The sequence below is a fragment of the Lissotriton vulgaris genome, chromosome 11 (genome assembly GCF_964263255.1).
Source record: "Lissotriton vulgaris chromosome 11, aLisVul1.2, whole genome shotgun sequence".
Classification (NCBI taxonomy): domain Eukaryota; kingdom Metazoa; phylum Chordata; class Amphibia; order Caudata; family Salamandridae; genus Lissotriton; species Lissotriton vulgaris.
In genome coordinates this window covers 134,755,220-134,782,907 of record NC_141699.1, presented here as the reverse complement: position 1 = coordinate 134,782,907, position 27,688 = coordinate 134,755,220, and the positions used below count along the sequence as shown (strand labels likewise).

The window sequence follows — 27,688 nt, the reverse complement described above, 5'->3', positions numbered from 1 at the left end:
TGGGAAAGTCCGGTTTTGGTGTAATTTCGTCTTTATTTATTTTCATTTGATTTTGTATTCAGTTATTTGTTTAACAAATGTAAACGTAATACTCGTACGAGGGCTGAAAATCTTTGAGGAAGCCAACTTTAGTTGTGAGCTTAGTTTGAAGATCACCATGTTCGTAAAATGTTTGTCTCAAATGTGAACACAATGTTTTACGGATGTAAATTGGTTAGCAGTGAAATAATACTTGTGAAATAGTCTAATTTCTACCCTGCATCTTTGTTCTCTGTAAGAATTTGGAATGCATTGTTTTGAAAACTAGTTATACACCTGTAAGTAATATACTAAAAGAAATCATTTCTGTCTTTGCAGGAGGTGGTGCACTCACAAATTCATGTGTGAATGTGACTGTGGAGGCCAATTACACATTTATGTGGGAGAGGAATGAAATAAAGGCTATAACCGTGGCAGTCAGCTTGATTAATATCTGCTTGAATGAAAGTGGTAATTTCTTTTTTCAAACAATTCATTTGCATGTGGTGCAACAAATGCACTCTTACAACTTACGTCATAGACCAGCTTAGATTTTACTGAGGAAATTTGGATTTGCTAGATTTGGACCCTCTTTCTCTGAACCGCAACTAATATTTTCATCCTCCAGTTTATGAGAAATGGGTTTGTTTTGAGGCCTAGACTTGTGTTGAGTTCAATATTTTCTTCTCTTGGATCTGAGTGAATTTTGTTTCGGGTGGGTAGTACATTTCTTATGATCTCTCGTCCATCGCCTTGCATTACACAAACTCATGCCGTTTCAAATATAGGAACCATGTTTCCCATACTTTCATGCATTTGTTGCCATCAATTGCAACATAATCACAGGGAGTCGAGCAAGTTCAGACGACTAACTAAGACTAAGACCCTGGCTACTTGCACAAAGCCTGTTTGGGCCTTTTCATGCCTTGAGCAATGAGCAGTGGACAACTCAATCCTTTTTGCCGCTGAAGTGATAAAGCATTGGTTACAGTGTACCTTCCAAACCAATTTTCTTGAAGAAATGATCAGGAAATAGGAAAATATAGATGCCTACTTATACTATTTGTTCATTTATTTAGGAAAAATGTGTCCTCCTCATTTTGGAAAATGTGTGACAAAAGGTTGCTGTATTTATATGACCACTATGGGATTACTCCTCCTAGAACCATACATAATAAACTAATACTTGGCGATAATGTCAGTTAAAAACATACATGCTAATCAGCAGTCTTAAACCGCACTCCCCTCTTAACCGATCAATGCTCGGCCTACCCCAAGTGACTATTTTGTAGAAGCCCTTAATCGGACTGAAAAAAGCAGGCAGGTGTCGGACAGTTGTTAAAAAAAAAAAAAAAAATGTAAATACATATGTTTTCGTTTCCTCGCAAAAAAGAAAGACTTTTTAATGGTGAATAAGTAGATATAAAGATAGAGGTAACAGACTTTATTATCTATACAGGAATTTACTGTTATCCAGTATTGGATCTTTTATAGATTCACATGCTTAAATCTTCCCCATCTTCGAAGTGGGAGTCACACAGTACCATAACAAAGCAGTATGTATCACTATCATAGGCTGTAATGGCAATGGAAAAGTCATATTAATACCCTATCCTTGTCCTTTTTTCTAAAAAGGACTATACTTAAACCATAACCAATCAGGCGACCGCACCCTCTAGAACACTCCCAACAAAGGCTGAGTCCCTCAGATTTTTTACCACCTATCATGTGCACGGAGCCTCCCTGAGCTCTGCTCAGGTATCTACCTTTGATATAGTAAAACTTTATTATTATTACTACTGTGACTTAACATGCCTTTAAAAGGGGCTCTTGACCTTACGGCAGTTGCAGCAGGAGCCATCTTTAATCTACTCTCCCCCCCTTCAAACACCCAAAGATTGTGTTCTTCGATCTAGCCCTCAAAAGAAAACGGCTCTTATGGATTCTGAAGCAGCTCTCAAGAGGACAGTGACACTTCTTTGACCGCTTCATAAGGGCAGATAAACAGAGCACTGCAATCAAAATGCTTCCTGGTGATCCTTAGAAAATACATACCCCTGGTCTATAAAGGACAGTTCTTAAAAGGGGAAATAGAAATAATTCTCCTCAAAGAACTTACATATTTGAGCTTATGACTCCTGCTCTAGCACCTGGAGGTAAATTCTGATACCTGATCAGTGGGCTCGTGGAGTTGTTTTGTTTTCGCTCGTTACATTTGGTATATCTTCGCGCTGAGTAGAGGCGTTGCTGCGAGACTCCCTTGACCACAGAGGCTTGTCCAAAGAGCCAAATCTTCGCCGCACCCGCTTCGCGGGTGCCGCGTCGCAAAGGAGGAAGCTGATTTCTACCTACTGGCAACAGGAACAGGAAAGCAGGAAAGGCAGAGGTAAGGGCGAGAGGCTCGGCGGGGCTGCGAGCGTGCGGGGACTCCAGTAACCAGGAGTCCCTGCGAGACCACAGACACAGCATCCGGTCCGCTCTCCCCGCTGGCCCGCCCCCACCTTCCCTGTGTCATTAAAGGCGCTATCTACCATCACCTGTTGGGGCAATCTTCGCGCTGAGTAGAGGCGTTGCTGCGAGACTCCATTGACCACAGAGGCTTGTCCAAAGAGCCAAATCCTCGCCGCACCCGCTTCGCGGGTGCCGCGTCGCAAAGGAGGAAGCTGATTTCTACCTACTGGCAACAGGAACAGGAAAGCAGGAAAGGCAGAGGTAAGGGCGAGAGGCTCGGCGGGGCTGCGAGCGTGCGGGTTCTCCAGTAACCAGGAGTCCCTGCGAGACCACGGACACAGCATCCGGTCCGCTCTCCCCGCTGGCCCGCCCCCTGCCCTTTACACTCACCTATATTATTTCACTAGACTCCCGCAGCGCGGGACGCAGCTCGGGGCGAAGACCGGGCTAAGAGCGGGCCGTTTGAGGCCGTTCGAGGACTGAGCGGACTGGACTGGCCCACCCTCTTTCGCCATTTTTCACGCTCCCTTCATTAAGTATACATCCGTAAAACAGTTCTTATTATTATTTCACTCTGGCTGTTAGGCGATTACCCCTTGTCCCAAAAGACATGAGTACCAGGGTAACACGGAGTAAGGCCTCCAAGGTTGGCCCGCAAATCAGTGGCCCCATGGATGACTTTATCACCCGTACTAATATGGCTATCGATCACGAAATATCCAAACTTCAAACTCGGGTCTCTCTAGAATTGGTAGCCGCTAGAAGACTGTCCCAAGTTATAGCGCTCTCTAAAAAATCCTCCCTAGGCCACATAGCTGCTTCGGTTACCCCGGAGCGCCCTACCATCCCCCAATGTGTAGTTACACAGGCTGATGTCCATCGGACTTCGATTTGCTCCATCCCCGCCTCACCGGTAGAGCACCACTCTAACGCAGACGAAGCGAATCTATCGGTTGCTTCCTGCGCTCAGAAACCAATTCCTAACCCCCAGGCATCCCCGACCATCATTAGTGGCAAACTACCCAAAAGAAAGCGCCGTTCACGTTCTGCCTATTCCCGTAAAAAGGCGAAAATTGCGGTCCCACAACATCTATCCAAGACAAGAGTATTGCCACCTATCGCAAAATTAGAGCAAAACCCAAGGTCGCAGCGCCCAAGTGAGGGAGGGACTGTGGAGTTAGATGCCACCTCCTCTACCACCATCCAAAAGGTTGAGGGCTCACAGGCTAAAGGGTTGGGTAAGAATGAAAGGGAATTTATAGATCTGGTCTGGGAAACCTTAAAAAAACTCCTTTCCCCTCTTGACCTCAGACTCTCAAGAATAGAAAACAATTTGCTCGAGATGGAAAAGAGCATTATTGCCCTGGCCACTCTCGGCTTGAGAAGTCTTGAAAATCAGGGCTATCCTGCAGCAGACCCAATTCCACTAACCCCTACCACCCAAGCCCAGAATGCCCCGCCCTCAGTCCCAGCCACTATACGACCGATTCCTAAGCCGAGGACTGTGGCCGTGGACCAAATTTCCACTACCACCAAACCTAAGGCTCCCCAACGGGCTCTCAAGCCTCCAACAGGAAAGCCTAAATCTGGCGCGCACCCTAAACCCATCCCGAGCGAAGTACAGGACCCCCCCATAAAGGACAACTTCAGAGGGGGGTACATTGACCTTCCCCCAGAAGCCAAAGACTATGTGGTAGTATTAACGGGTGTCCCCCAGATTGGTGCAGGCCAATATGAGAATCATTGGTCGCTGAAAAACAAGATAATGTATTGGCTTAATGTAAACAGACCTATCCCCAACGGCCGGAGAAGCAGAGTCCTGATGGTTCGAAGAACTCCCTGGGTGGGCCCATCAAAGAAAACCAGTCCTGGGGACTGTATAGTGGTGTCCTTTGAGGATCCACATACAGCACAGTTCATCTGTTCCTGGCCTAGTAGTGAAGGGTCCCCGGTTATACCCAGGCCTCTGTCCTTTTTCTATCCACCGCGCCCCCGACACACCCTGGCGGACGATTGGACTTTGGTGCAGCATCAACCATGGAAGAGCCACTCTAATACCCACAACCATACTCTTCCACACTGGAATGGCCTCCCAACCTCAAATAGATATGGTGGCCTGGAAGAGGTAGATTGACTCTCTAGCCAGCATGCCCAATACCAACTGGGAAAACCACTATCACTACTTACGCCAGGGCTAACCGAACACTTACCCTCTGACCCCTTAGTAGGTTCAGTAGGGTCTGCAAACAGTTTAGCCATTGAGGAAGGGATGATGGTTCCAAACACTTCAGACCTCCAAGGTTTGGAAGACCGGCCGGATCCACCCAGCATGACTCCTCGACCACTAATCCAAATGGTCCCAGCAGAGAGGAAGCTGACTGACACAACCACGGCTCCCAATCACCAGCAGTCTGAACTTCGTGTAAGGATCTCCAGAGGGGCTGTGTCTAATTCTCCCTTACCTACTTTTCCACATTTTCACCTTACCCCGGGTGCGCCGTTGATAAAGATCTTAAGCTGGAATGTGGCTGGGCTTGCCCGCAACTTTGATAGTCCTGAATGGATTGCCTTCCTAGAACCCTACAGCATCTGCCTCCTACAGGAAACCTGGTGCCAAGATCCCAGACACAGAGTAGGTTTCTCAACCTACTTTGTTCCAGCCGTTCAACAACTTGGCTCCAAAGGTCGCCCGTCCGGCGGTCTTTTGATTTGGGTCAGCATCGCTCTAAGGTTAAGTGTTACCCAAAGGTCCACTAAATCTCCTGACCTTCAATGGATAACAATACATCGTAAAGGAGGGAGGAATCTAGAAATCTTTAACATTTATTTGAGGGGTTCTAGTGGTGGGACATCACGTTTAACTTCAACAGGCCTAAGCAGCGAGTTAGCTTCCTGTAACATTGACTCCTATGTCCTTCTTGCTGGCGATTTTAACTGCTGCTTTGAGCCATTGGCCAGGGAAGATATTCTGGATACCTTTGAAGAGGACTCAAGGAGAGGTATCCCTATCCTAACCCTTGACCCGATCCCCAAATGGACACAAAGCGCGATAGACATTAACGCCCTTTGCCTTGAACACAATCTGAGACCAGCCAATGGTCGCTCTAAATCGGACCTTATGGGAGCTCATACATACAACAGGACGGGGCGATCTTCCAGAATCGATTTCATTATGCTTAATTACAATCTTTGGTCTTTCCACCAAGACATGGAGGTCATTGTGTCTTGTGACAGTGATAATAACCCACTCTCCCTATCCATTACTTTTCCTTGGCAGGATGGGACCCAAAACACTTCAGACCATAAGTGGAAAACATCACATGAAATCGTTCCCTCAAACTGCGGGAGGCGCCTGAAGTGGGCAAGAGTCTCGGCGGACGAAGCAAGGATGGCACAAGCCGGGTCCATCCTGTTAGAGGTGGATTCCAGGCTTGATGCCTTAAGCCCCACTAGTAAAAAGACCTTACCACTATTTACAGAGACCATAGCGGCTTTGAGTGACTTGTTTATTATTTCCCAATCCAGTACCAGGGTGGGTCTGAAAGGTGTCTCCAGGGCCAGAGACAAGTGGTACTCCTCTAAATGTCGAGCAGCGAAGGGGGCACTTATCTCTGCAGTAAAGAACCAAGTACCAACCAGAATAAGAGCTGCGAGGAAACTCTACAAAAAAGCTGTGGCAGAAGCAAAAGAGGCTCATGATCTAAACTTCTGGCGGGAGCTAGCAGAAGCAAGCACAAGGAAAAATGCCAAGGAGTTTTGGGATCTGCTAAGAGCCAGGGACAAGCCTATCGATCAGCAGCTAACCTGTAATATCCCCGGTGATGTATGGTTGGAACACTTCTCAAAGCTGTACTCTGCTCCATTGGGGGCATCTCACCATATTCTGGCTCCTTTACCTTGCCCCACAGCTGATCTTACAAGTAGCGATGGTTTATTCTCTAGACAGGAGGTAGAAAGGGCAATTAAGGGCATTGTACCCAATAAGGCTGCAGGCCCTGATGGGATTCCGGGCGATTTGCTAAAGTCCTATCCAGCATGGTGGAGCAGATTGATTGCTTCTCTCCTAAATGAGGTCCTGTTGGGAGGCTCTTTCCCTGATTCTTGGAGGGGTGCGGAAGTGGTCCCTATTTTTAAGAAAGGTTCCAGGGACGATCCGGCAAACTATCGCCCCATTAGTTTGCTGGATTCAACCCAAAAGGTCGCGGGTAAAGTAGTACTGACCAGGATTTTGCAGTGGGCAGAGGAAAACCAGATTTTGTCTGATTTTCAAGCAGGCTTTAGAACGGGGACTGGCACCTTCGAGCAGACATTTCGCCTTCTAATGATTTATTGGAAAGTAGTGGTGCTGGGAGGGGGCAGTTTGTACTTGGTCTTTATAGACCTGCGTACAGCCTTCGACCTGGTCCCACGAGCATTACTGTGGAATGTCCTCAATGGGTTAGGCTTACCGCCTTATTTGCTGGCCTTACTCATAAAATTTCACGATAGCAATTTTGCCCAAATTAGATGGGGTTCCCAGGGGGAAAAACATCTTGCATCCCGGTAAATAGGGGCGTCCGCCAGGGTTGCGTGCTTGCCCCCACTCTGTTCTCTCTCTATGTTAACGGAGTGGTGGAGCATCTCCTTCAACATCCATCGGATGCACCCTCCCTGGCGGGGAAGAAAATCCCGACGCTCCTATTTGCGGATGATACCCTTCTAATTTCCAAGTCACCAGCGGGCATCCAAAAACTGCTCTCTAGCTTCAAGACCTTTTGTGACGACAAAGGTCTGGCTATAAATATAGGTAAGACCAAGTTTCTTGTCCTTAACCCCCCCAAGAAATCCGTTGCTCCCCCCGTTCTAGACTCCGTCCCTTTGGAGAGAGTCAAGGAATTCGATTACTTGGGCATACGACTTTCCGACTCTATGAGCTGGAAGGCACACCATCAGAAGGTGTTTCTTGCTCATAAGAGGGTAGCAGGAGCCCTGCTTAATGAACAGCGTGCCTCATCATTAAAACCTATTGGGGCACTTCTAGATATTTATAGGGCAAGGGTTGTAAGCGCAGCACTATACGGTGCAGAACTGTGGGGCACTCAGAGAGTTGACACCTTGGCCTCCCTCGATAACAATTTTCATAAAGACCTTATGAGGCTGCCCCACAGTACTCCCACAATCCCCCTTTTGCTAGATGCGGGCTCCCGCCCAATATGTGACCATGCAAAATTACGTCCCCTTTTATTATGGTCCAGAATATGGAATGTCCCTGAACTCTGCAGTTACGCAGATGCTCTAGAAGATCTCCTGTCCCTTCCGGGCTGCTATAAGATCACCTGGCTTAGGGAAGTCAAGTGCCTCCTTTATAAACTGGGTCTAGGAGATGCTTGGGGCAACAAATCAGCTCCCTCAAAACAACTGCTAAAAAAGGTGTACTGGTCATGGGTGGACAACGAAAGAATGTGCAATCCAAATCACTGCAAATCTGTTGCCCAGTTTTTGTTAATCAAAGAGCTCCCTTTCAGGGAACCCTATTTGGATTTAATTCACAATTCAGGCGACAGATCTCTGTACATCAAATTCAGGGTGGGGGTACTCCCTCTGGGCCAGTTTACCTCGACCTGGAAACCACCCTTACAAACTGTACCATTTTGTCCCTTTTGCGATACGAGGGTTGAGTCCGTTGCGCACCTGTTGTTCGAGTGCAATACCTATGCAATGCCTAGAAGGTTGTGGTTGAAGCCCCTATGTAGGAGCCTGGGAACGAGATCTCATCTGGAAGCCCTGCGCATACTGCGCACAGATGCAAGACCTTTCTTCGCCTGCTGTATGGCAAAATTCCTAGGCTGGGCTTGGCGTATTAGAACTGCAAAAAAGCTGTTGATCTAGTAACATGCCCTTCCCTCTTTTCGGCCTCTCTTAAAATTATTATTGATCGCTTTTTAAAATATTCAATGTTGATTTTGTCGGTCATTGTATTGACTGTGCTAAAAATGTCTTTTAATTGATGTGATGTGTTGCTTTTATGATATGTTTTTATATCGAAATAAAGCTTAACTAACTAATATATATATATATTTGTTGGACGTAATCAGGTGTGACACTTCCAATAAGATTAAGTGGCTAGTTAATATTCTGGGACTATTAAGGGACCTAGGCCTTGGGGAATTGTGGGAAGACCCGGTGAACGCTGAATTTCCTCCCAAGAAGGTCCTAAAAGACCTGTACTGGAAGTCCGTGGCCTCTAAAACCTTTAGAAATATTGCTCCTCTTTCCTTGACTGGCAGGTTTCTGGACTTTAAAGATGGGACCTTCTTTGAAGCATTTTGGGACGTCATTACTAAACCGCTAGATTGCAAGCTCTACTTTCAAATGAGAATTGGGATCTTGCCAGTAAGAGCGTTTACCAACAGATGGACCAGTGGGGGCAGGCTTGGCTGTCCGGCCTGCCTTGCCCCCATTGAAACCATTAATCACTTACTGTTTGAATGTCCTGTGTATGCAGCACCCCGCTGGATCTGGTTACGCCCTATGTGCAGATCGTTGGGCACTAGGAGTGGGTCGGCTGCTGTCAGAATAATTCGTACTTGTTCCAAGCCACCTGTATACATTGCTGTGGCCAAATTTTTAGGTTGGGCATGGACAATTAGAAGTAGACTGATGGTAGTATAATCTCATCACTTGGGAGTTAAAAGTCTCTGGCTATGTGACATGTGTAATAAGTCCCTCTATGGTTGTGTTACTAATGAATTTTAAGAACTTGTATTTTAATAATATTTTCTTTCAGTATTTTATTATCGTGATTCACAACCAAAAAACAGGACGCGTTTCGGCATCGCGCCTTTTTTAACTGCTATCATTTTAGTGTTTGTACCATTCTTAAATATAATTACACTATTCATTCAAAAAAGATGTCACTTCCTCTCAGTAATCAACATAAAAGAAGGACTAGAGTTAATAGTCAAATTACGGAGGCCATCTTGTAGTGAGTTAAAATTACATACATTTTACACTTATATTGATAATGACCATAGCAGTTTGCACAAACAATTATTAAGCCCTAGATGGGCATTTCTTGAATATCACTTGATGTTTTGTATCGGTTCCACTTAGTTTCAACAAAAAAGTCAAAAAGTTTTTAAGCCCTGGATGGGCAATATTGCACATCCAAATTGTGCCCACACATGATTACAACAAAAATCTACTACAATTAATACTTATACATTTCATTGAGATATTCATAATTTTTATCAGATCAAATAAATTTGAAAAAATCCGCGATAATACAGAGCCAATTGTCTATATACATTGTTTGGATGAACTATCCTAGATGTATGGCTAGTTCCTCTTCAGTGTTTAGCCCTCTGGGAGTCTTGGTTTGCAGATCTATAATAAATCTTGAATCCAATCTCCGCAATTGTAACTCCCTGTTTCCACCCCTATCTTTTGTGGGAACTTGATCTAGACAAAAGAATTTTAGAAGGTTGCGGTCACTCTGATGTTTTTGCGCAAAGTGTCTAGCAACGGGGTAGTTAGGTTCGTTATGTTGGATGGCTCTGGCTGTTCGAGTATTCTTTACTTCACTGGATGGATTGAACTTCCAATATACTGAAGTTTGCACAGACATTCTAAGCAGTAAACGCAAAAAGGACTTGTGCAGGTCAAAACTTTGTTGATGCGTCTTGTTCTAGATGTTCCTGGTATTATATAAGAAACCACTTTAGCACTAGATTTGCAGGCTTTACATTGTTAACATGGGAAAATCCCAGTGAGGTTCCCAAGTCGTGGTGACCTGACAATAGAATAAAAGTGACTACGTACAACAAGATCCTTCAGTGATCTATTTTTTCTGTAGGTGATTTTAGGATAACTAGATAGATCCCTTCCTATTACACCATCACTTTTCAAAATATTCCAGGGACTCACGTCTGAGCATACCCTGCCAACTTATGTCGGCCAAAGCGGTACAAAAGGGGGTGGGGATGGACGGAGCATCTGAACCAATCAAACACTCGCACACAGTCAACAGATCTGGGTTTAATCCATCACCGTTCTTTAGCCCACTCTGCAAAACAAACAAGGGACTACTGTTAGTATACCGTGATCAGGGACTGGTAAAGTCGTAGGTGGGAGAAACCTACAGAAAATAAAGAACTTAAACCAACTTGAAGTGGTGCGCGGCGTCTTCTTTGATGAGATCTTTGATGAGGATCTTGATTCGAAAAGTATAGCGCGGCTAGAGAACGCTCTCCCCCCCCCCCCCCCCCCCCCCCGCTTGGGACATTTGCTCATATATATATATATATATATATATATATATATATATGGTTATGGTTTTATATATATATATTATATATATATATATTTATATATATATTTATGTACGCTTTAACTCTATTTGAACTGCTACAACAGTGTATTATTTTTACCCGGCATCATGTAAGGGTACGTACATTTCCTACAACACTCCTTGCTATTCTGATTTAAGCATGTGAATCTATAAAAGATCCAATACTGAATACGAAAATAAGTTACTTACCTGTAGCTGCAGTTATCCAGTATTTGCATCTTTCATAGATTGACATGCGACTAACCCTCCTCCCCTAGGAGGCTCCCCTTATAACTGTATTATTTACTCCCACTTGTGCTTTAAAATCTGAGGGACTCCGCCTGTGTTGGGAGTGTTCTAGAGGGTGCTGTCACTTGATTTGTCATAGTTTAAGTTTAATCCTTTTTTTTAAAAAGGACAAAGATAGTCTATTAAACTGACTTTTACATTGCTATTATAGCCTATGATAGCGATCATACTGCTTTATTATGGCACCATGGGACTCCCACTTCAACAACAAGGAAGAATCAAACATGTGAATCTATGAAAGATACCAATACTGAATAACAGCAGTTACAGGTAAGTAACTCATTTTCTTCTCAATCCAAGATACTGGATAAATGGGGCTTGGTCCCTTTGCCATGTTCTATTGATTGAGATTTTAAAACATAGACTTCCCGTATACATTTGAGCTCTGTAGATGTTTTTTTATTTTATTTTTTATTTTAGAAAATTTGTTAAGCGCGCAAATACCCGAGGGTGTCTCGGCGCTGTGTGTCCTCTATGCTGTCCATGAAATGATTACTGTTTAAAAAGCCAAGTTTTTATCTGTTTGCGAAAGGAAAGAAGAGAAGTGCAGGTTTTAATTTGGCTTGGAAGACTGTTCCAAAGTTTGGTGGCAGTCACTACAAAGGACCTGTCACCCCAGGAGACTTTCTTAGTCCTTGGGACCTGCACAAGACAGGCAGTAGATGAGCGGAGGGATCTTACAGGGGTGTGAGGGCAAAAGGCATCTTTTAGGAAAGCAGGTCCTAGGGAGTGAATTGCTTTATAGGCAATACAAAGTGCCTTAAATTTAGTTCTTTTCTTTACTGGCAACCAGTGAAGCTGTTCAATAGTGCTGGAAATAGGGGTAAACTTGGGGGTCGCAGTGATCAATCTAGCCGCAGCATTCTGCACCAACTGTAGTTTTTTTATGACTCCTTGCTGAGCATTGACTAAGAGCCCGTTACAGTAATCAATGCAAGATATCACTAATGCACTGACCAAAGTCCTGGCCATACTCATGGGAAGGTAAGGGAGGAGTTTTTTGATCATTCTTATTTTGTAGAATGAGGATGACACCACAGCATAACATGGTGCATAAGTGTAAGTTTAGTGTCCAGTATGACCCCAAGATTTCTTGCCTTGGCCACTGGAGATGGAGTTGGTCCAAGAGCAGCAGGCCACCAAGTGGGTGACCAAACTGGGGAGAGATTACCAAACACCATCACCTCCGTTTTATCGGTGTTAAGCTTCAGGCAATTTGTGGACATCCAGTCACTTATTGCTAGAATTCCTGAATTAAAATTAGAAGCCACTTTATCTCCTTTTTTATTAATAGCCAAGACAATCTGGGTGTCATCAGCATAGGATGTCACCGCCAGGTGATGGGATTTAATGACCCTCGCCAAGTCCGACACATAGATGTTAAATAGTGTTGGACTTGGCGAGGATTCCTGGGGGACACCGCAAGGGAGAGTAAAAGGTGGTGAAATGAAATTGCCAAGAGCGACGGATTGTACTCGATCAGCAAGAAAAGAGGAAATAAGATCCTAAGCACCATGTGTGATCCCCACCGCTGAGACACGGTCGATCAAGATGGAATGATCGACCGTGTCAAACGCGGCGGACAGGTCCAACAAGATAAGCACTGCCGATCCTCCCCCGTCGAGTGTCATCCTGATTTCATCCGTAGCTTTGATAAGCGCGGTTTCCGTCTCGTGTTCCTTCCGGAATCCAAATTACGAGTTATCCAAACAATTATTGTGATTAATATAATCTGAAATTTGGATATTCATGATCTTTTCAACAATTTTGGCGGGGAGAGGGAGGCAGGCTATAGGTCTATAGTTGGCAACTTTAGAGGGATCTAAAGAACTCTTCTTAATGAGAGGTTTAATAGTCGCTTTCTTCCAGATGGAAGGAAAGATGTTAGAGGAAAACATGACATCAAATATTTCAGTGAGTTTGGAACCTATAATGTCAGGAAACATTTTAACAATGGAAGGGGGTCATGGATCTTCCGGCGAGCCAGAATTGGTAGTGCATAGTAGGTGTGATACCAGTTCTGACGGGACCTGAGTAAAATTCTGAAAGGAAGGACGGAAGGTTGAGTCAGGCGGGATAGAACCTGACCACGCCAAGTCCTTATGATCCTTAGGAGGGGAAGGTGAATGTCCAGTACTGATTGTGTGTGCCTTAAATTGAGTATAAATGTCAGTCACTTTACTTTGAAAGTGATCCGCTAAGGAATCGCAGAGTTCTTGAGTAGCTATGATGGGGGTAGATGTCGCTTGGCCAGAGAGACGCGTGACTACCTGAAAGAGTTGTTTCACAGAGACATGTGCAAGATTAATTTGGGTACTGTAAAATTTACTTTTTTCCATAACAATGAGTTGTTTATAATTAGACATCATGATTTTGTAGCAGGATTTTTGATCTGGGTCATAGTCTCGTCTCCATCTACGTTCCTGACGTCTACATTTTTGCTTTTCCTGCCTGAGGACATCATTGTACCAGGGCGCAGGCTTAGAAGCCATATTGATAGATTGTTTCTTTAAAGGGACCGTCATATTCACTGTGTTCTGAATCCAGTTGGTGTAATTAATAGCTCCTAACTCATGATCAGTCACAGTGGATGGCAGCGAAGTTAGTAGTGATGACTGATATGCAAGAATATCAATGCTTTTCCAAGCTCTAAAATGGTTAATGGATGAGAGGTTTTTAGTTGGGGAGGGAATATCTTTTAGTGATAAATCGAAGAGAATAGCCGAATGGTCAGTCCATGTCAAGGGGAGACCATCTCTCATCCTGAGTGATGTATGACTAGAAAAAAGACCATCCAGAAGGTGACCCGCAGCATGGGTGGGACCTGAAACTAGTTGTGGGAGTCCTATTACTTCCAATTCCGATAAAAGAGCTGCAGTGTCAAGGTTGTCCAACACCTCTAGGTGAAAGTTAAAATCACCCAGTATAGTATACTGGTTTTCGCCTGCCAATGGTTCCAATAAAATTTCCAAATTGGCAAGAAATGCACCCCGAGGTCCTGGAGGATGATAGATAAGCGTGCCTTTAAAAGGGAAAGCATGGGGAGTGGCAATTGTAAAAGTAATTGCTTCACAAATGGTGGTAGGGACAACCTCCATTCGTACTATTAAATTATTACGATATATAATGGCCAGGCAACCCCCTTTTTTTGGGGGTGGTCTGTCCATTCTGATGTTCGAGAATCCCTCAGGGGTTGCAATGACAAAGTCAGGTCCACAGGAGAGATCACCCCAGGTTTCGGTTAAGAAAAGAAGATCAAGATTGTGGTCCTCAATAAAACTCAAAATTTCATATTTATGCTTGGGCAGGGAACGTGCATTTATTAGTGCCGCCATGCAAGGTTTAAACAGTAGTCCTTTCCTGCAAGGAGTATCTGTTGGTAAGCGACGATAGTTGTTAGTGACATAGGAACAGCTAGGACAAACATAAGGGAGGGAATATGGCTGGTTGGCAAGTTTGATACGAGGGCAAAAAAGAGGGGATGTATTTAACGAATAAAGTTGCTTTGAATCGTAAGTCAAAGTCACCTCTGGGCTGTTTTTAGGGAAACTGGCAGGGGGATGGCCCTAGGCTCGGTCCAGGTGCGGACGGGCGCAGACGGGCTTGCCTTTGGCGCTCCTTCGGCGCACCTTCGGCACGCCCTCTGCGCACGTCCGCTGCGTGTTGTGATATTTATAGCTCCATAATTTTAGTTTAGTGGTAATAGACACATTTTATAGTGTAAATATGTATAGCCCATCATTGTTAGTGATGACAAACTTGCATGAAACAGGTCAGCTTGTAGAAATTATGTAATTTAGGTGATTGCTTTGATATAGAAAAAAAGCTACCTCTTACTCGGTCGTATTATTATGTACTATCATCATATATCCTAGTAGTACTTTTTAATAGGACCAAATATGATTTAAACAAGGGCAAGGTAATGGTCATATAAAAAATTAAGCAGATCCTGCCCCTGGAAGCCCCATATCCTCTGAAATGGATAGTATGGTTAAAAACAAAATGTAAAAATTGTACCCTAAGATATTTAAGAGAATGAATGAATGAAATAAAGTCCCATTGCGTCCCATTGCTGACAAATTCTATCAAAGAGAAACTAAGACCAATTGTTGAGATTGTAGAAATAGCTAGGTTTTTAGTAACTTTCTAAACAAGGGATGGGACTGGAGTTGTCTGACAACAAAGGAAAATAATTCCAAAGTTTTGGTGTGAGGAAAGTAGAGGGTTTACTTCCTTGTCTAACCAGTTTCATTTTGGGAATGACTTAGGGTGACAGAGGAAGATATGAGATTGCGGTCTTTCTTTGTGGAAAAGGGCCCACTGTTGTAGAGGGCTTTGTGAACAGGAAAAATAACCTAGAAGTTGGAACTCTTTCTTACAGGCAGCCAAAGTAAAGATTTCAGAGGTGCTGTAACTGAGCTTCTGGGGATGTTACGGATAGTTAATGCAGCTTTTTTGGACCATCTGAAGTCATTGCTTGAGGTGGGAAGGCAGGACAAGATATAATGAATTACTATGATCTATCCTCCATGTTACGAACTACAGTGTTCCGTGATGCTACAAGGAGGAACCTAAAGATTTTCTCAAGAGTCCTTAAGCTCTTGAAGTATAAAGCAGCAAATCGTAGAAACTGGGTAGAGAAGGTTAGTTGGTTGTCAAATAATAAAACCCAAATTTCTTGCTGTAGTCAAAGGAAATGAACAAGCAAGATTACAATCTTGCTTGCCTTGAAGTATTTACTTGGTCACTTCCAGGGGAAGGTAGATGCATAAGGCATGAATACATTGGCCCAAAGCACGTCTAAATGCATAAATTGTACCTACGTGCACAGATGTGTCCTGCATGTTCCTTTGTTTGGAAATGTACACTTGAAGTGCAATAGGGGGAGAAGCCCTTCAGCCTCAACGGGATGCTGTTGAGAACAGGCTAACATTGGTTGCTGCGCAAATGGACAAAGTCCAATGTAGGAATGCATTGCATCACTCTGAATGGAGCCATAGTAACTTATAAGAAGGCTGTTAACCAACTAAGAAATCACTGTTAGATAATTCAGTGCGCCTCTGGGCCCCGTTTCTTAAAAAACCCCAGCTTCTTCTGTCGAACAGTATAAAGCCTTTTATCGCTTCAAAAAGTGAAAAATATTAAAGCATTAATTGGATTCAAAGCTGGAGGTTTGGAGGCGGGGCATAGTCAGGAAATTGAGTAGAACATCAGTAACTCTTTTTCGTTAAGCAAATGAGGGAAATGGGTCATTATTCTAACTGTCAAATCAACCAGTTCTCAGGGAGATTCTCTCCAAGTTAAGGAGGCAAAGCACCTTAACACAATGGTAGGTGATTTTATTACCAAATTCATGAACTTGTCCCTCATTTGAGAACATACTGTAGAAATGTATTTAAGCTACATCCTGTCACCATTGAGCACCACCCAAAGTACTCTTGAAAACGATCGACATATTTTTAGGCTCCAGTGGAACTTAAAAATTGAAACTTAAAATTTGATAGACACTATACGCTGCTTCCCGCGCCTTCTATCCACTTCAGGCTGTTGGTTACAGAAGAGGCTCACTGATGATTACCTCCAGCAAAATAAAAAATGTATGTTTTCCATGCTCTTCTGGTGGAAAAATGCAACTGATGCCCATTTGTGTCCACTGTCTATCTTTTCATCGCCTAATCCTGTCCTGGTAAGCTCTGGAATCAATCTTGCTAAAAAGGCATTCTTTTAGGCCCCAGATTCATCATGGTTCATTTGGACCTTTTTGGTCTTTCTAAGGGAATTTGGGAAAAGAAGTCGTGCCAAAGCTGATTTCTGGAGCTGAAATCAGGCTTAGAGTACTGCCTGTCAATCTCCAAAGGACTTTAGTTTTGGTCTACATTGCAAACATTATTACAGCGTTATTTTTAGATGGACATGCCCTGAAACACCCAGACCAGCTGATCTTATAAGAATCTGGACATAGAGTTAGAGACTAAGCTGGCTTAATAACTTGGACCCATAGCTTGTAGTAAATATATTGTGTGAGGCATAAAAAAATGTGTGTGAAGTAATCTTTACTGGACATGATTCCCTGTTTGTTTACTTTTTCTTTATTTTCCTTTAATTGGGGATGGTGTCCTCTTTGGAATAGTCTGGATTGTTTTAGTATTCCAGGCTCCCTTTTCTTCTACTGGGTCCTAATGTACAAAGCCATTTTGAGTTTGCAAACCCTGTGAATTGCACACTCATTGTTTGTCACTTTTGTTTCTATTTACTAAACCTACTTTTGTTTTGGCTCGTAAAATTGTTTTGGTATACATATCAAACCATAGATAGGAGGGGGATGAAAGGGGTGTCCCTTCCTAATTGCGAGTCACAATGGTGTTTAGTAAAAGTTTGTAATTGTGGTTGCAAACCATTGGTAAGTAACCACATCAGAGAAAGTGGTAATTGATTCACAATGATTCCCCTTTGTGAATCGTGTTGGTAGATCTCTGGGTAAGCATGCTGATATTTTTTCTTTTTTGTTAGTAGGGGTTGCTTTGAACAAAATGAAGTTTCCTGTTTGGGAATTCAAGCACAGAAATGGTGGTAGGCTGTTACTTGAAGGCCACCATTCCTTTGGTTGTAGCCAATTGCTGGGTGTTGTAATTAGTGACCCGACAAATTATTATTCATCAGGCTGGTCGTTCTGCAACCTGCAATTTAGCTCGCGACCCAGCCCATGAATACATAAGTTACACTGCAGAATTTTAGATGAGATGCAAATAGTTGGTGCACACTTTCCAGCCACTTTTTACTGCATGTTAGTTAGTACATCGGGCCCTTAGTCCTTCTCATCTTTGAGTATCCCCAAGAGGCTCAACGATTGAGCACGAACTAGTTATTGTTAAATGCTTAAGCAATAGACTTTTAGCATTTTAAAAACAGTATTAAACAGTATGCTGGACCTGCACCTGATTGATCCCTGTAGTGATTTTTGTTTTTAAATGCATCAGGAGCTCACTCTTCTGCGAGTCTCTTCTTATAGCCATGTTTTCATAGCAGGAGTATTCAAATGACATTGTCCTGCATTCTGTCCATCAATTGTTCGTTTTGCATATCTCTTCTCGAGGCATCAATTACCATTCTGTTGAAGTGATGGCTGCTTCAGACACTTTGTAGGCGGCATGCACATATTTCTTTTTTTACAAAGTTGATCCTTGGGCAAATCTTGTATTTTCCATAATCCATCCTCCCTGGACGCTTTCTTCTTGGCCACGTTTGAGCTAGGGCTGTTAATTTCATCGAAGTCGGTTTTGGTTTTTATTGCTTCCTACTTCTCTTTGTACCCTACATCAGGATCTAGGCGCATTCTAAAAATGTAACATTGTTATATTCTTACCGCCTAAGCACCTTCATTTTCAAACTTTCTAGATCTCATGCTGGCATAAGTATTTATTTCGGTTTTTTTGTACAATTGCTGAAGACAAATATCTTTTGTAATTTTCCTTTTACAGCAATAGTGACACAGAGATTTGTAGCAAAGTTTGTAAGCGTGAACAGCAGTTTCCCTTTAACATTGTCTGGAAACCCTGGTAAGTCTTAAATAAATGTGTAAAGAATCTGCATGTACTGATTTGTCTGTTACCATCTAAAGCAATGTTTTGCGTTTTAAATAATGCCCAAAGAATTTTACGTGAGTAGAAAAAGATTATAATATTTACCATTCTCAGTTTTTATGCCATTCCCTCACCCTTTTCAACTCAATTCTGCTTTGTCCCCATGATTGTTGATACCTAAATATGGGTTATGAGATTGCACAAAAGACCATGCCATCTACCTCTGAGTAAAATTAAATGGATTTTTTTTAATTGCTTAGGCCCTGAAAAGACACTAGAGATTCAAAATGCGATTAACTCCCAAATGGCCAATCCGTTTTCATGGGAAATTGTGTTGCATGTTATAAACGGAAAAGAAAAAAGAAAAATATAATAAAAGGAAAATGCAGCTGACTTTTGGATAGTCATTCTCTGACAAGGTTGCCTCAGGTTCCAGCACACACACCCTCTTAGCCAACTTCTCCCCAATACCCCCGATACTTGCTGATAAGACATTTTTACCGGTTTACAATTTCAGAAATATTGAAGTAGTCGATAATGTTTCGAATACAGCCTTGATCAACTATTGAAGAGGTCATTTTGTTAAACTGCAGCCCAATCATTGAGCTTCTATAAAGACCGTTTAAAGGGGTGGGAATGTGGGTATCATTCTATAATAAATGTGTTGGAAAGTCCTTAACAATAACTAAGTCTACGAGGTGGTCTACTTATAAAATGGAACGTTCAATGACGCAGAAAAGATGTTACAATACTATTTATCATGACCATGCTCCCAAACTGTACAGCTCAATAATGCTTTTTATTACTATGCGTAAGAATTTGTAGCTTGAATATTCATATTTGCCACTAATTAGAAGCAGTTGAAAAGCACAGCACACGTCTGTCCTACACTTTCCCTGATTACCCCCTGCCTTTAAATAGATGAAGTAAGGTTGCAGTCATGACTGTAATGGGGTGTAAATGGAAGGGGTGGAACATGTTGGTGCACTTGGGGTTGCCAGCATATTCTTTTTGTAGAAAATTGGAAATCTGAGTAATAAGTACAAGACGATGGTAGAAGATTAAATGCTGTTATTACTATAAATGACTAATACGGATCTAGCGTACTCATGAGAGGAATTTCACTTTGCAAATATACAACAAAAGATTTTTACTTTTCCATGTCCCAGACTATGGCGAGAGTTTTTTTAAATTTAAGTTGTCTGGTCGTATCAAATTTCTTGACAAAGCATACCACAGTGCAAGGAATGATGAGGTAGGTAGACTGTACTGTTAGTCGATTTATTTTGCTTAAGCTAATCGATTGCTAGTAGATGAAAACATGGAGAGAGATTGAAGCATACACATCTCTTTGGCATCTAAAAGCTCAAAGCGTTGTGTTTGGTATAATGTTCTAATTGTACACTAATTATTCTGAAAACAAGCACTTTTGTGGGGAACAGTCGTGTTCTTTAACCTTTTCCGTGCTCCTGACGAGCTCAGCTCGTCATGAGGCACGGTGCTCGGGTGCTCATGACGAGCTCAGCCGTGGAACGCTCACACGCGGGGATAATTCCCCTGCTGTGCTGAGCGTTCCACGGGAACGGGTGTGGTCATGACGAGCTGAGCTCGTCATGAGCACATGAACACTGTGCCTCATGACGAGCTAAGCTCGTCATGAGCATGGGGGCGCTGTGCGTTCCCCGCCCCCTAGCACAGCGGGGGAATTACCCCCACTCCGAAGGGTTAAAGCAGATTACACAGCACAACATTTGCTTGTTTTGCACCAGTTTATTTATAACCTGGTTGGCCAGCTGCCAAACTGCTGGTGTGATGGTTCTAGCCCATTAGTAACAAGTCCAGAATATTTAAAAACCAGCATTGGCATAGCCAATAGGTCTCGTATTTGGGACCTTATAAGTGTTTAGCCATGCAACAGTTGGTGTTGTTGCACCGAGGATATTCTGCTGCATAACTAAATACTTAAAGGGTCCAAAAAGCGAGACCTATTGATAGAGCGTGCAGGTCACCCGACCAACATTGTTACCAAATATGCACACTAGGGCCCATAAAATATTTTTCGTGATACTTTCATCAGGTAACCCACACACTACTATCAGCAGTTCGGTTCCTTTCTATTTATTACCGTGTACCTGACTTACCAATCCTCGTTTCAGGTACCTAGATCACAATGGATCGAGGAGCTAGCTGTGGAGAAAGTAGATAGCACAAATACCATATACCATTTCAATTTCTTTGTACTCTTTATAATAACCACAAACTCAGGAAGTTTCAAAGACCTTTATCTAGTTATCGTTTTCTTCAGTTTCCATGAGCCACAGGTTAATACAAATCAAACTATCTATCACTAAGATTAAGAAAATAGTATAACAATGAATTAAAGTAAGAAACATTTAGAAGTTTAGAAATAAAAAGGAAGGGAAAAATAAGGAATACGCTAAATTTAGATCAACAGACTTTCATAACTTCACTAAAGGCGGGTAAGAAAAGGGAACATACTAGTCAGAGCAAACTTTCAGTTATCACTAACTGGCTACAAGAAACAAAACTTTATTTCGCTCGTCCAGATGTTCTTATTCACTACAGGGAGGGTAAAAATGGAACAAACTATATGTGCATATGATTCAGAATTTGTCTAAAGGTAGGGAGAGAATGGAACATGCTAATACACCAGTTTGCACGAAAATCTTATTTATAGGGAAAACAGGGTAAAAGACAATAGGCAATTTTCTTTATTCGGGAAAAGGAAAGAGGTTTAAGAAAGACAAATCACCTCCGCAAGTTTATATTTACCTAGGACAGAAGGAAGACCAACCCTGGCCACGGGTCGGTTGGAAAAGGCGGGAAAGGGACCCTCAAGGACTTAGGCTGCCAGTAGGCGAGCAGGTACAGCTCATGGACAGTCAGGACAGGATAACCCCAGGATTTGGATCAGGATCCGTCTCACCAAAGGGTACGACCAACACCTGCAGCTTCGGATGCAACGCCTGCGCTACCCCCTCTCTGCAAGGAATCTGCCAATAAACCCGATTGGGTTCTCGTATCTCCCAGCAAAGTGCTTCGCCAGCACTTAAGGTTTCTCAAACTCCAGCTGAGTCTGGGAAATTACGGACACAGTGCTCCGCAGCTCTCTGTATCAGTCACCTATAGCGTTCGTTGGGTCAGTGACAGGTCAGCTATTCGGACAAGTCGGACAATTTCTCTAGCTAAACCTAGGCAAACTATACTGTTTTCGGGGCAATGTACCACCCACAAATGTTGCAAGTGAAAGGTTCCCTAATTTCTGATTGGGCAAGAGAAGAGGTTAGGTCATGGTACCTCTTAGAATTTAGACTTTCTCAGACTGAATATTAATTTTCGAACCCACCCCTTACATTCCAGTTTCCATGGCAAGAGGGTTTCAGCAGACAATGGGGTACACAAAATCTAATACATTTGTTGCAATTGCAGGTAGAAGTTAGCTTCTTCAGCTAGGTCGGAGAGCAGATTCCCATGAGCATCTTGGCTTTGGCTGCCAGCTGGCTGGGTTTCACTGCTGCGTGACTTTCTTTTCCCTCGTCACATGACTGGTTCTATTCGGACTTCAAGATGGAGTAGCGTTGCTTCCCAGCCCCCCCCCCCCCCGAGGATGGTACATGAAAAGTAAGCGAAAACAATTTAGAAACACGGAAAAAATGAATACACTGTATACCGTGAATGGCTATACTACATCCCTTACTTTATAATAACTATAGCATTAGGAGTTAAACAGAACAAACGTCTTTTCCAAAGCAGCAGTGCAAGCACGGAGCATGTGAAAAACAAAGCGGCCATATTTAGCAATACTGCGCATGAGCAACAAATTCCTTCCAGAACTGCGAGTGCGTCACATCACGTGGGTATGACAGACGCATGCGCAGACTAGATTCCCGCAAAGCAGCTACCATATTATTAGCAAGCTTCATTATTATTAGTAAACACATAGGCAAGCATCGCTGGGACACCCCCGTGTAGTGTAAAAATGCAATTATTAGTAAGACAAACATATTGAATTAGTTTTATTACTGTTACTGTTATTCGAGGTTCTTGATACAAGCAAGTCGCGTCACATGCGAATACTTGCTCCATCACTATTAGCTATGCCAATGCTTGTTTGTTTTTTGTTGCTATTTTGTTTAAGTTGCCTGATCTACAATATCTGGACATGGTTTTTGTTAACAGTTCTTTGCATCAAATTAACTTGTTTTCATTGCTCTGAATGTTGTTTCCATTCTGGTTGTAGGAAGCAGTCATTCCCGGGGGGTGTTGGGGCTGCCTAGCTGTGCGCATGCGCCAAACTTTGCAAATGAGAAAAAGCCTGGTGCAGGCGCAATTTACAAGTGTGGAGTTAGTGAGCCCCAGGCAGCTTGACTCACTCACACAGAAGTTCATGCACTGCACCTGCATACTCTGCATGGTTTAAGGAAACTCCACCCACTCCCTCCCAGGCATCGAACACATATTTACCAAGAAACTCTGAGAAGAGCCTGCCTGCTGCACTGACGGCTGTTGGTGTGTGTGTCCGGTGAAAGTGTGCACTGACTGCTGGTGGCGTGTGTGTCTGGTGGAAGCGTGCACTGGTGGCTGGTGGTGTGTATGCCTGGTGGAAGCGTGTACTGACGGCTGGTGGTGTGTGTGCCTGGTGGAAGCGTGCACCGACGGCTGGTGGTGTGTGTGCCTGGTGGAAGTGTGCACTGATGGCTGGTGGTGTGTATGCCTGGTGGAAGCGTGCACTGATGGCTGGTGGTGTGTATACCTGGTGGAAGCATGCACTGACGGCTGGTGGAAGCGTGCACTGATGGCTGGTGGTGTGTGTGCCTGGTGGAAGTGTGCACTGACGGCTGGTGGTGTGTGTGCCTGGTGAAAGCGTGCACTGACGACTGATGGTGTGTGTGCCTGGTGGAAGCAGGAGCATTCACAGCAATAGAAGACACAAATGAAACTGACGAAGAGGGAGGGGGAGAAGGTAGGGGGGAGTGCGAGCAGAGGAGCCTGATTACAGCAATAAAAACACAGATGGCTGCCTTGCACGCGCTCGTGAACGCAAGCTGGAGGCCAGCAAAGGCCTCTGTGGCACTTTTAAAAGCCACTTACTAAATGTCTCGAAGAGACAGCATGCACTGTCTTAGGCGAGACCCCAAAAAAATGTCTGTGGCCCGCAGAGTGTGTGTGTGTTTGTGTGTGTGTGTGTGTGTGTGTGTGTGTTGGTGTGCGTTATAATCACTGAAAAAACCCAAAGGTTACGGGGACGTTATAGTTAGGCGCAAAGTTTACTCGTACAAAACCAGTGAAGTTTAGCAATTGTAGTTACCTGAGTCAACTATAACTTAAACCCATCAAATGCACTGATTATGACCTCAGATCTTACGTCACTCATGACATGGTCATGACATCACAAACCCGACAGCCACTCACATAACCATGAAAGTACTTTCACAACCATTCACTTATCTTTAGAGCCAATCACACACCCACCCACTCGCTCATAGAGCCTGATCATACAACCAGTCAGTCACCCGTTCAGCCACTCACACGGCCACGCACTCACCCATACAGCTACTGACACACCCAGTAATTCACTTATACAGCCACTCACACTCTCACTCACCCATACAGCCTCTCAACAGAGCCACTCACACATCCATACAGCCACTCACACATCTACTCCTCACCCATACAGCCAATCCCACAGACACTCACTCTTCCATATAGCCCTCACACACCAACTCACTCAATCAGCCACTCACTCACCCATACATCAACTTACACACCCAGTCACTCACACTGCAATTCACATACCCACCCATACAGTCACTGATGCACCCACGCATACAGCCAGACACACAGCTACTTACTCTACCACCCATATACTTACTCACGCACAAGTACAGCCACTCACACAGTCACTAAGTCACCCACTCACACACCTATACGGTCACTCAGACATCCACCCACACACAGATATAGGGTCACACAGCTACTCACATAAACGATGTAAAAAAAAAAAGAATTACTCAGTAGTACACAAAGTATTCTAATTTAATGTTTGTAAAGTTATAGTTAGCTCAGGTAACTATAACTGCTGAATTTCATTGGCTTTGGAGAGTGAAATCTGAGCCTAACTACAATGTTCCTGTAACCTTTGTTTTTTTTCCAGTTAATTTATAAGTTTTTTAAAACTTGATTTCCTAACTATAACATCAGTGTAACCTTTTGGATTTTTTCTGTGAATTTCAATGTTTTTTAAAGTTCTATTTCCAATCTATAATGTCCCTGTAACGTTTGTTATTATAAGTGAATTTGTAAGTTTTTTTATAATTTTATTTCCTAACTGTAACCACTTACCTTTGACACTGAGTGTGCGAGCGAGTGCATGAGTGTCTCAGTGGTTATGTAAGGAGGTTTATAAGTGGGTGTGAGAGGGTATGAGTGGGGCTGTAAATGGGTATGAGTTGTCTAAGTAGGTGTTTGCGTCTCTGAGAGGGTCTGTCAGTAGGTGTGTGAGTCTGTGAATAGATCAGTGAGAGTATGAGTGATTCTGTAAGTGGGATGAGTGCCTGACTGTGTCTGTGATTGGATGTACGTATCTGAGTACGTCTGTGAGTGGGTGCATGAGTGAATGGATCTAAGAGTGGCTGTGAGAGTGTCTGAGTTCTGGGAGTCAGACCCTCCAGCATTTCGCGATTTATCGTTTCACAAAATAATCGCAAAATCAGCTAATGAACAAAATATTTACTATTTTGGCTGCAAAAAATGGTTTCCTGGAAGACAAAAAATGTTGACCTCTTATTAGCTGTACGCGCACACGTCACTACGTGCTGCTGTACAGTCGTAATTGCTGCTTCCTCCTGTCGCATTACAGTTTGCCTACTAACTGGGGTGACTGTGGGTCACTGCGATTTTGCTCAGACGATGTGCACACATGGGTGACTACACCCTCGGATCCACACAAAGGCAGTCAAGGCCCTTTGAGGACAGGAGTGTGCCCTGGAGAGCCTGCACCGTTGGTAATCGCAATTTGTGATACCCTAACTGCCTTTACAAAATAGGTAATCACAATTTGTGCGCTTGCCTGTTTTGCGAATGCTTTTGTGCTTGATGCAGCTCAAATAGCATATTACTGGTTGCAAATGGGCCGTTTGCGACTGGTAAAATGCTTGATACATGTGCCCTTTAGTCCATTATGGTGCAATGCACTTGCAAGCACAAAGATGCATTCAGGGGGCTTTGGCACTGATTAAGATGTCCCAAACCCTCCCCATGCACTAAATTCCATTATGTCTAAAATGTGGGTTCACAAGGGTATTGAACTATCTGTCGAAGTCTAGTCAGTATGCCTCCTCTGCCTGCTTGCTTCCACACCAGAGGTGTCCCCACATAGCCTGAAGGTGTGAAACGATGACAAGTCTGCAGAATAATCACACACAGTTAAGAATAACCACTGACTTTTAAGATTGTTTTATGCAGATATCTAGAAATTATTCATGATACAACCCTTCGGTTCCTGCAGATAATAAGGATATTATGAACCGTTTTACACTGGGGGGGCGTGGCTTAGCAAGCCACGATGGCGGCTGTATCCTGCTGAGGCTCCGCGATCGGGCTAGCATCTTGCCCAGTTCCCGAGATCGCCGGGAGCCTCAACTCGCCCAAAAAAACACCTGTGATGCCCCCGCGCACTGGGGCATCCATCGAATGACCTGGTACTGCTGCGGGCGGACGGCGCGAGCCGGACTGTCTCCTGCCGGAGCCGAGCGGCGCCGACCCTGAAAATGGCGGGCGCAGCTCTGACCTGCGAACGAGCGAGCCACTGAGGACCGGCTCCCTGAACGGCGGCCCCGGAGGACGCGGCCGGCCGACAGATGCGGAGGAACCTGCGGAGGCGATGAGACCAGCCCACGGGGGGTGCGCACCGGACGGCGCTTTCCTCCGTTTCAGCGCCCCGACGCACAAGATGGCGGCCGCCGCCCAGGGGCTCCGATGCACCGGAGCTGTCTTCCCGCCGGGAGCCTGACCGGCCTCCAGATTCGGCCAACCTGCCACCGCGGACTACGGGGAGCCGACGAGCGAGCCGCCTATGCGAGGCTGGGCGCTCCAGAAGCCAGCAACCTTCGCCGAGGGCGGTGAGTGCAGTTCTCTCCCCCCCTCCCCCGAGGACTTCGACGCCGGCACCCCGGTGGCCCCCTCCTCCCTCCGGACCCCGTGGGAGATCATTGTACACGGCGCCACCTGACCGGGAGACCCAGAACGCGTCCTGACCCTAAGATGGCGCCCATGGAGGCCTAACGCCGAAGAAAAACGCGAACCTCGCCCCGAGGGCAGGAGTGCCCCACTCGTGCTGGAGAAGGTACCGGTGGCCATCCGCCACCCCGGAGCCCCCTGGTCCACGTCACCTGACCTTTGCCCTGCCGATTGGTGCTGACACTGTGCCACACCCCCCCTCCCCCGCCCCCGGGGAGGAGAGGACGCCCACGCGACCCCCCGCAGTCGGACCCACCGGCCCCGGCGGCCGCAAACCACCCCTGACACCCCTGGTGGGGGCTCCCCGGAGTGAGACGGGCCCCGCCTCGGAGCCGGAGGGAACTGAGGGAGCCGACCGGCACTGAGCTGCCACCTACCCGGCGACGTTGTGAGGCGACGACCTGCCGCCCTCGAGGCACACGACGATCCGGGGCCCCCCCCCTATTTGACAGCACCCATGGGGAAACCGAAGGCCTCTCAGGTGACGGCTGTCCCTGAAACGGCTGTCGAGAAGATGCCACACACGAGGACGTGGACGCAGGCCAATGCATCGCAAACCGACCCTACGCTATCCGCGAAGCTGGACCAGGTGTTGGCGGCAATCGAAATGTCCCGTCTTTCAATGGAGGAGAGGTTGGGCACCCTGACGACGGACATTAGCCTAATCCGGGATGACCACCGTAAGCTGGCGGACAGGGTGAAGGAGGGTGAGCGGATCGTGACCGAGCTACAACCCGCGGTGAAGTCGCAGGAGGCAGACATG

At 44.7% G+C, this 27,688-nt stretch overlaps 1 protein-coding gene across 1 annotated transcript in view; it reads left to right on the top strand.

Moving 5' to 3' along the window:
* TCTN2 (tectonic family member 2) overlaps positions 1-27,688 on the top strand; it is a 229,100-nt gene that overhangs the window by 114,687 nt on the left and 86,725 nt on the right. The window contains exons 10-11 of the mRNA XM_086942904.1: positions 358-489; positions 18,565-18,642. Of these exons, the coding sequence (XP_086799030.1) occupies positions 358-489; positions 18,565-18,642 (210 nt within the window). The remainder of the gene's footprint in view (positions 1-357; positions 490-18,564; positions 18,643-27,688) is intronic.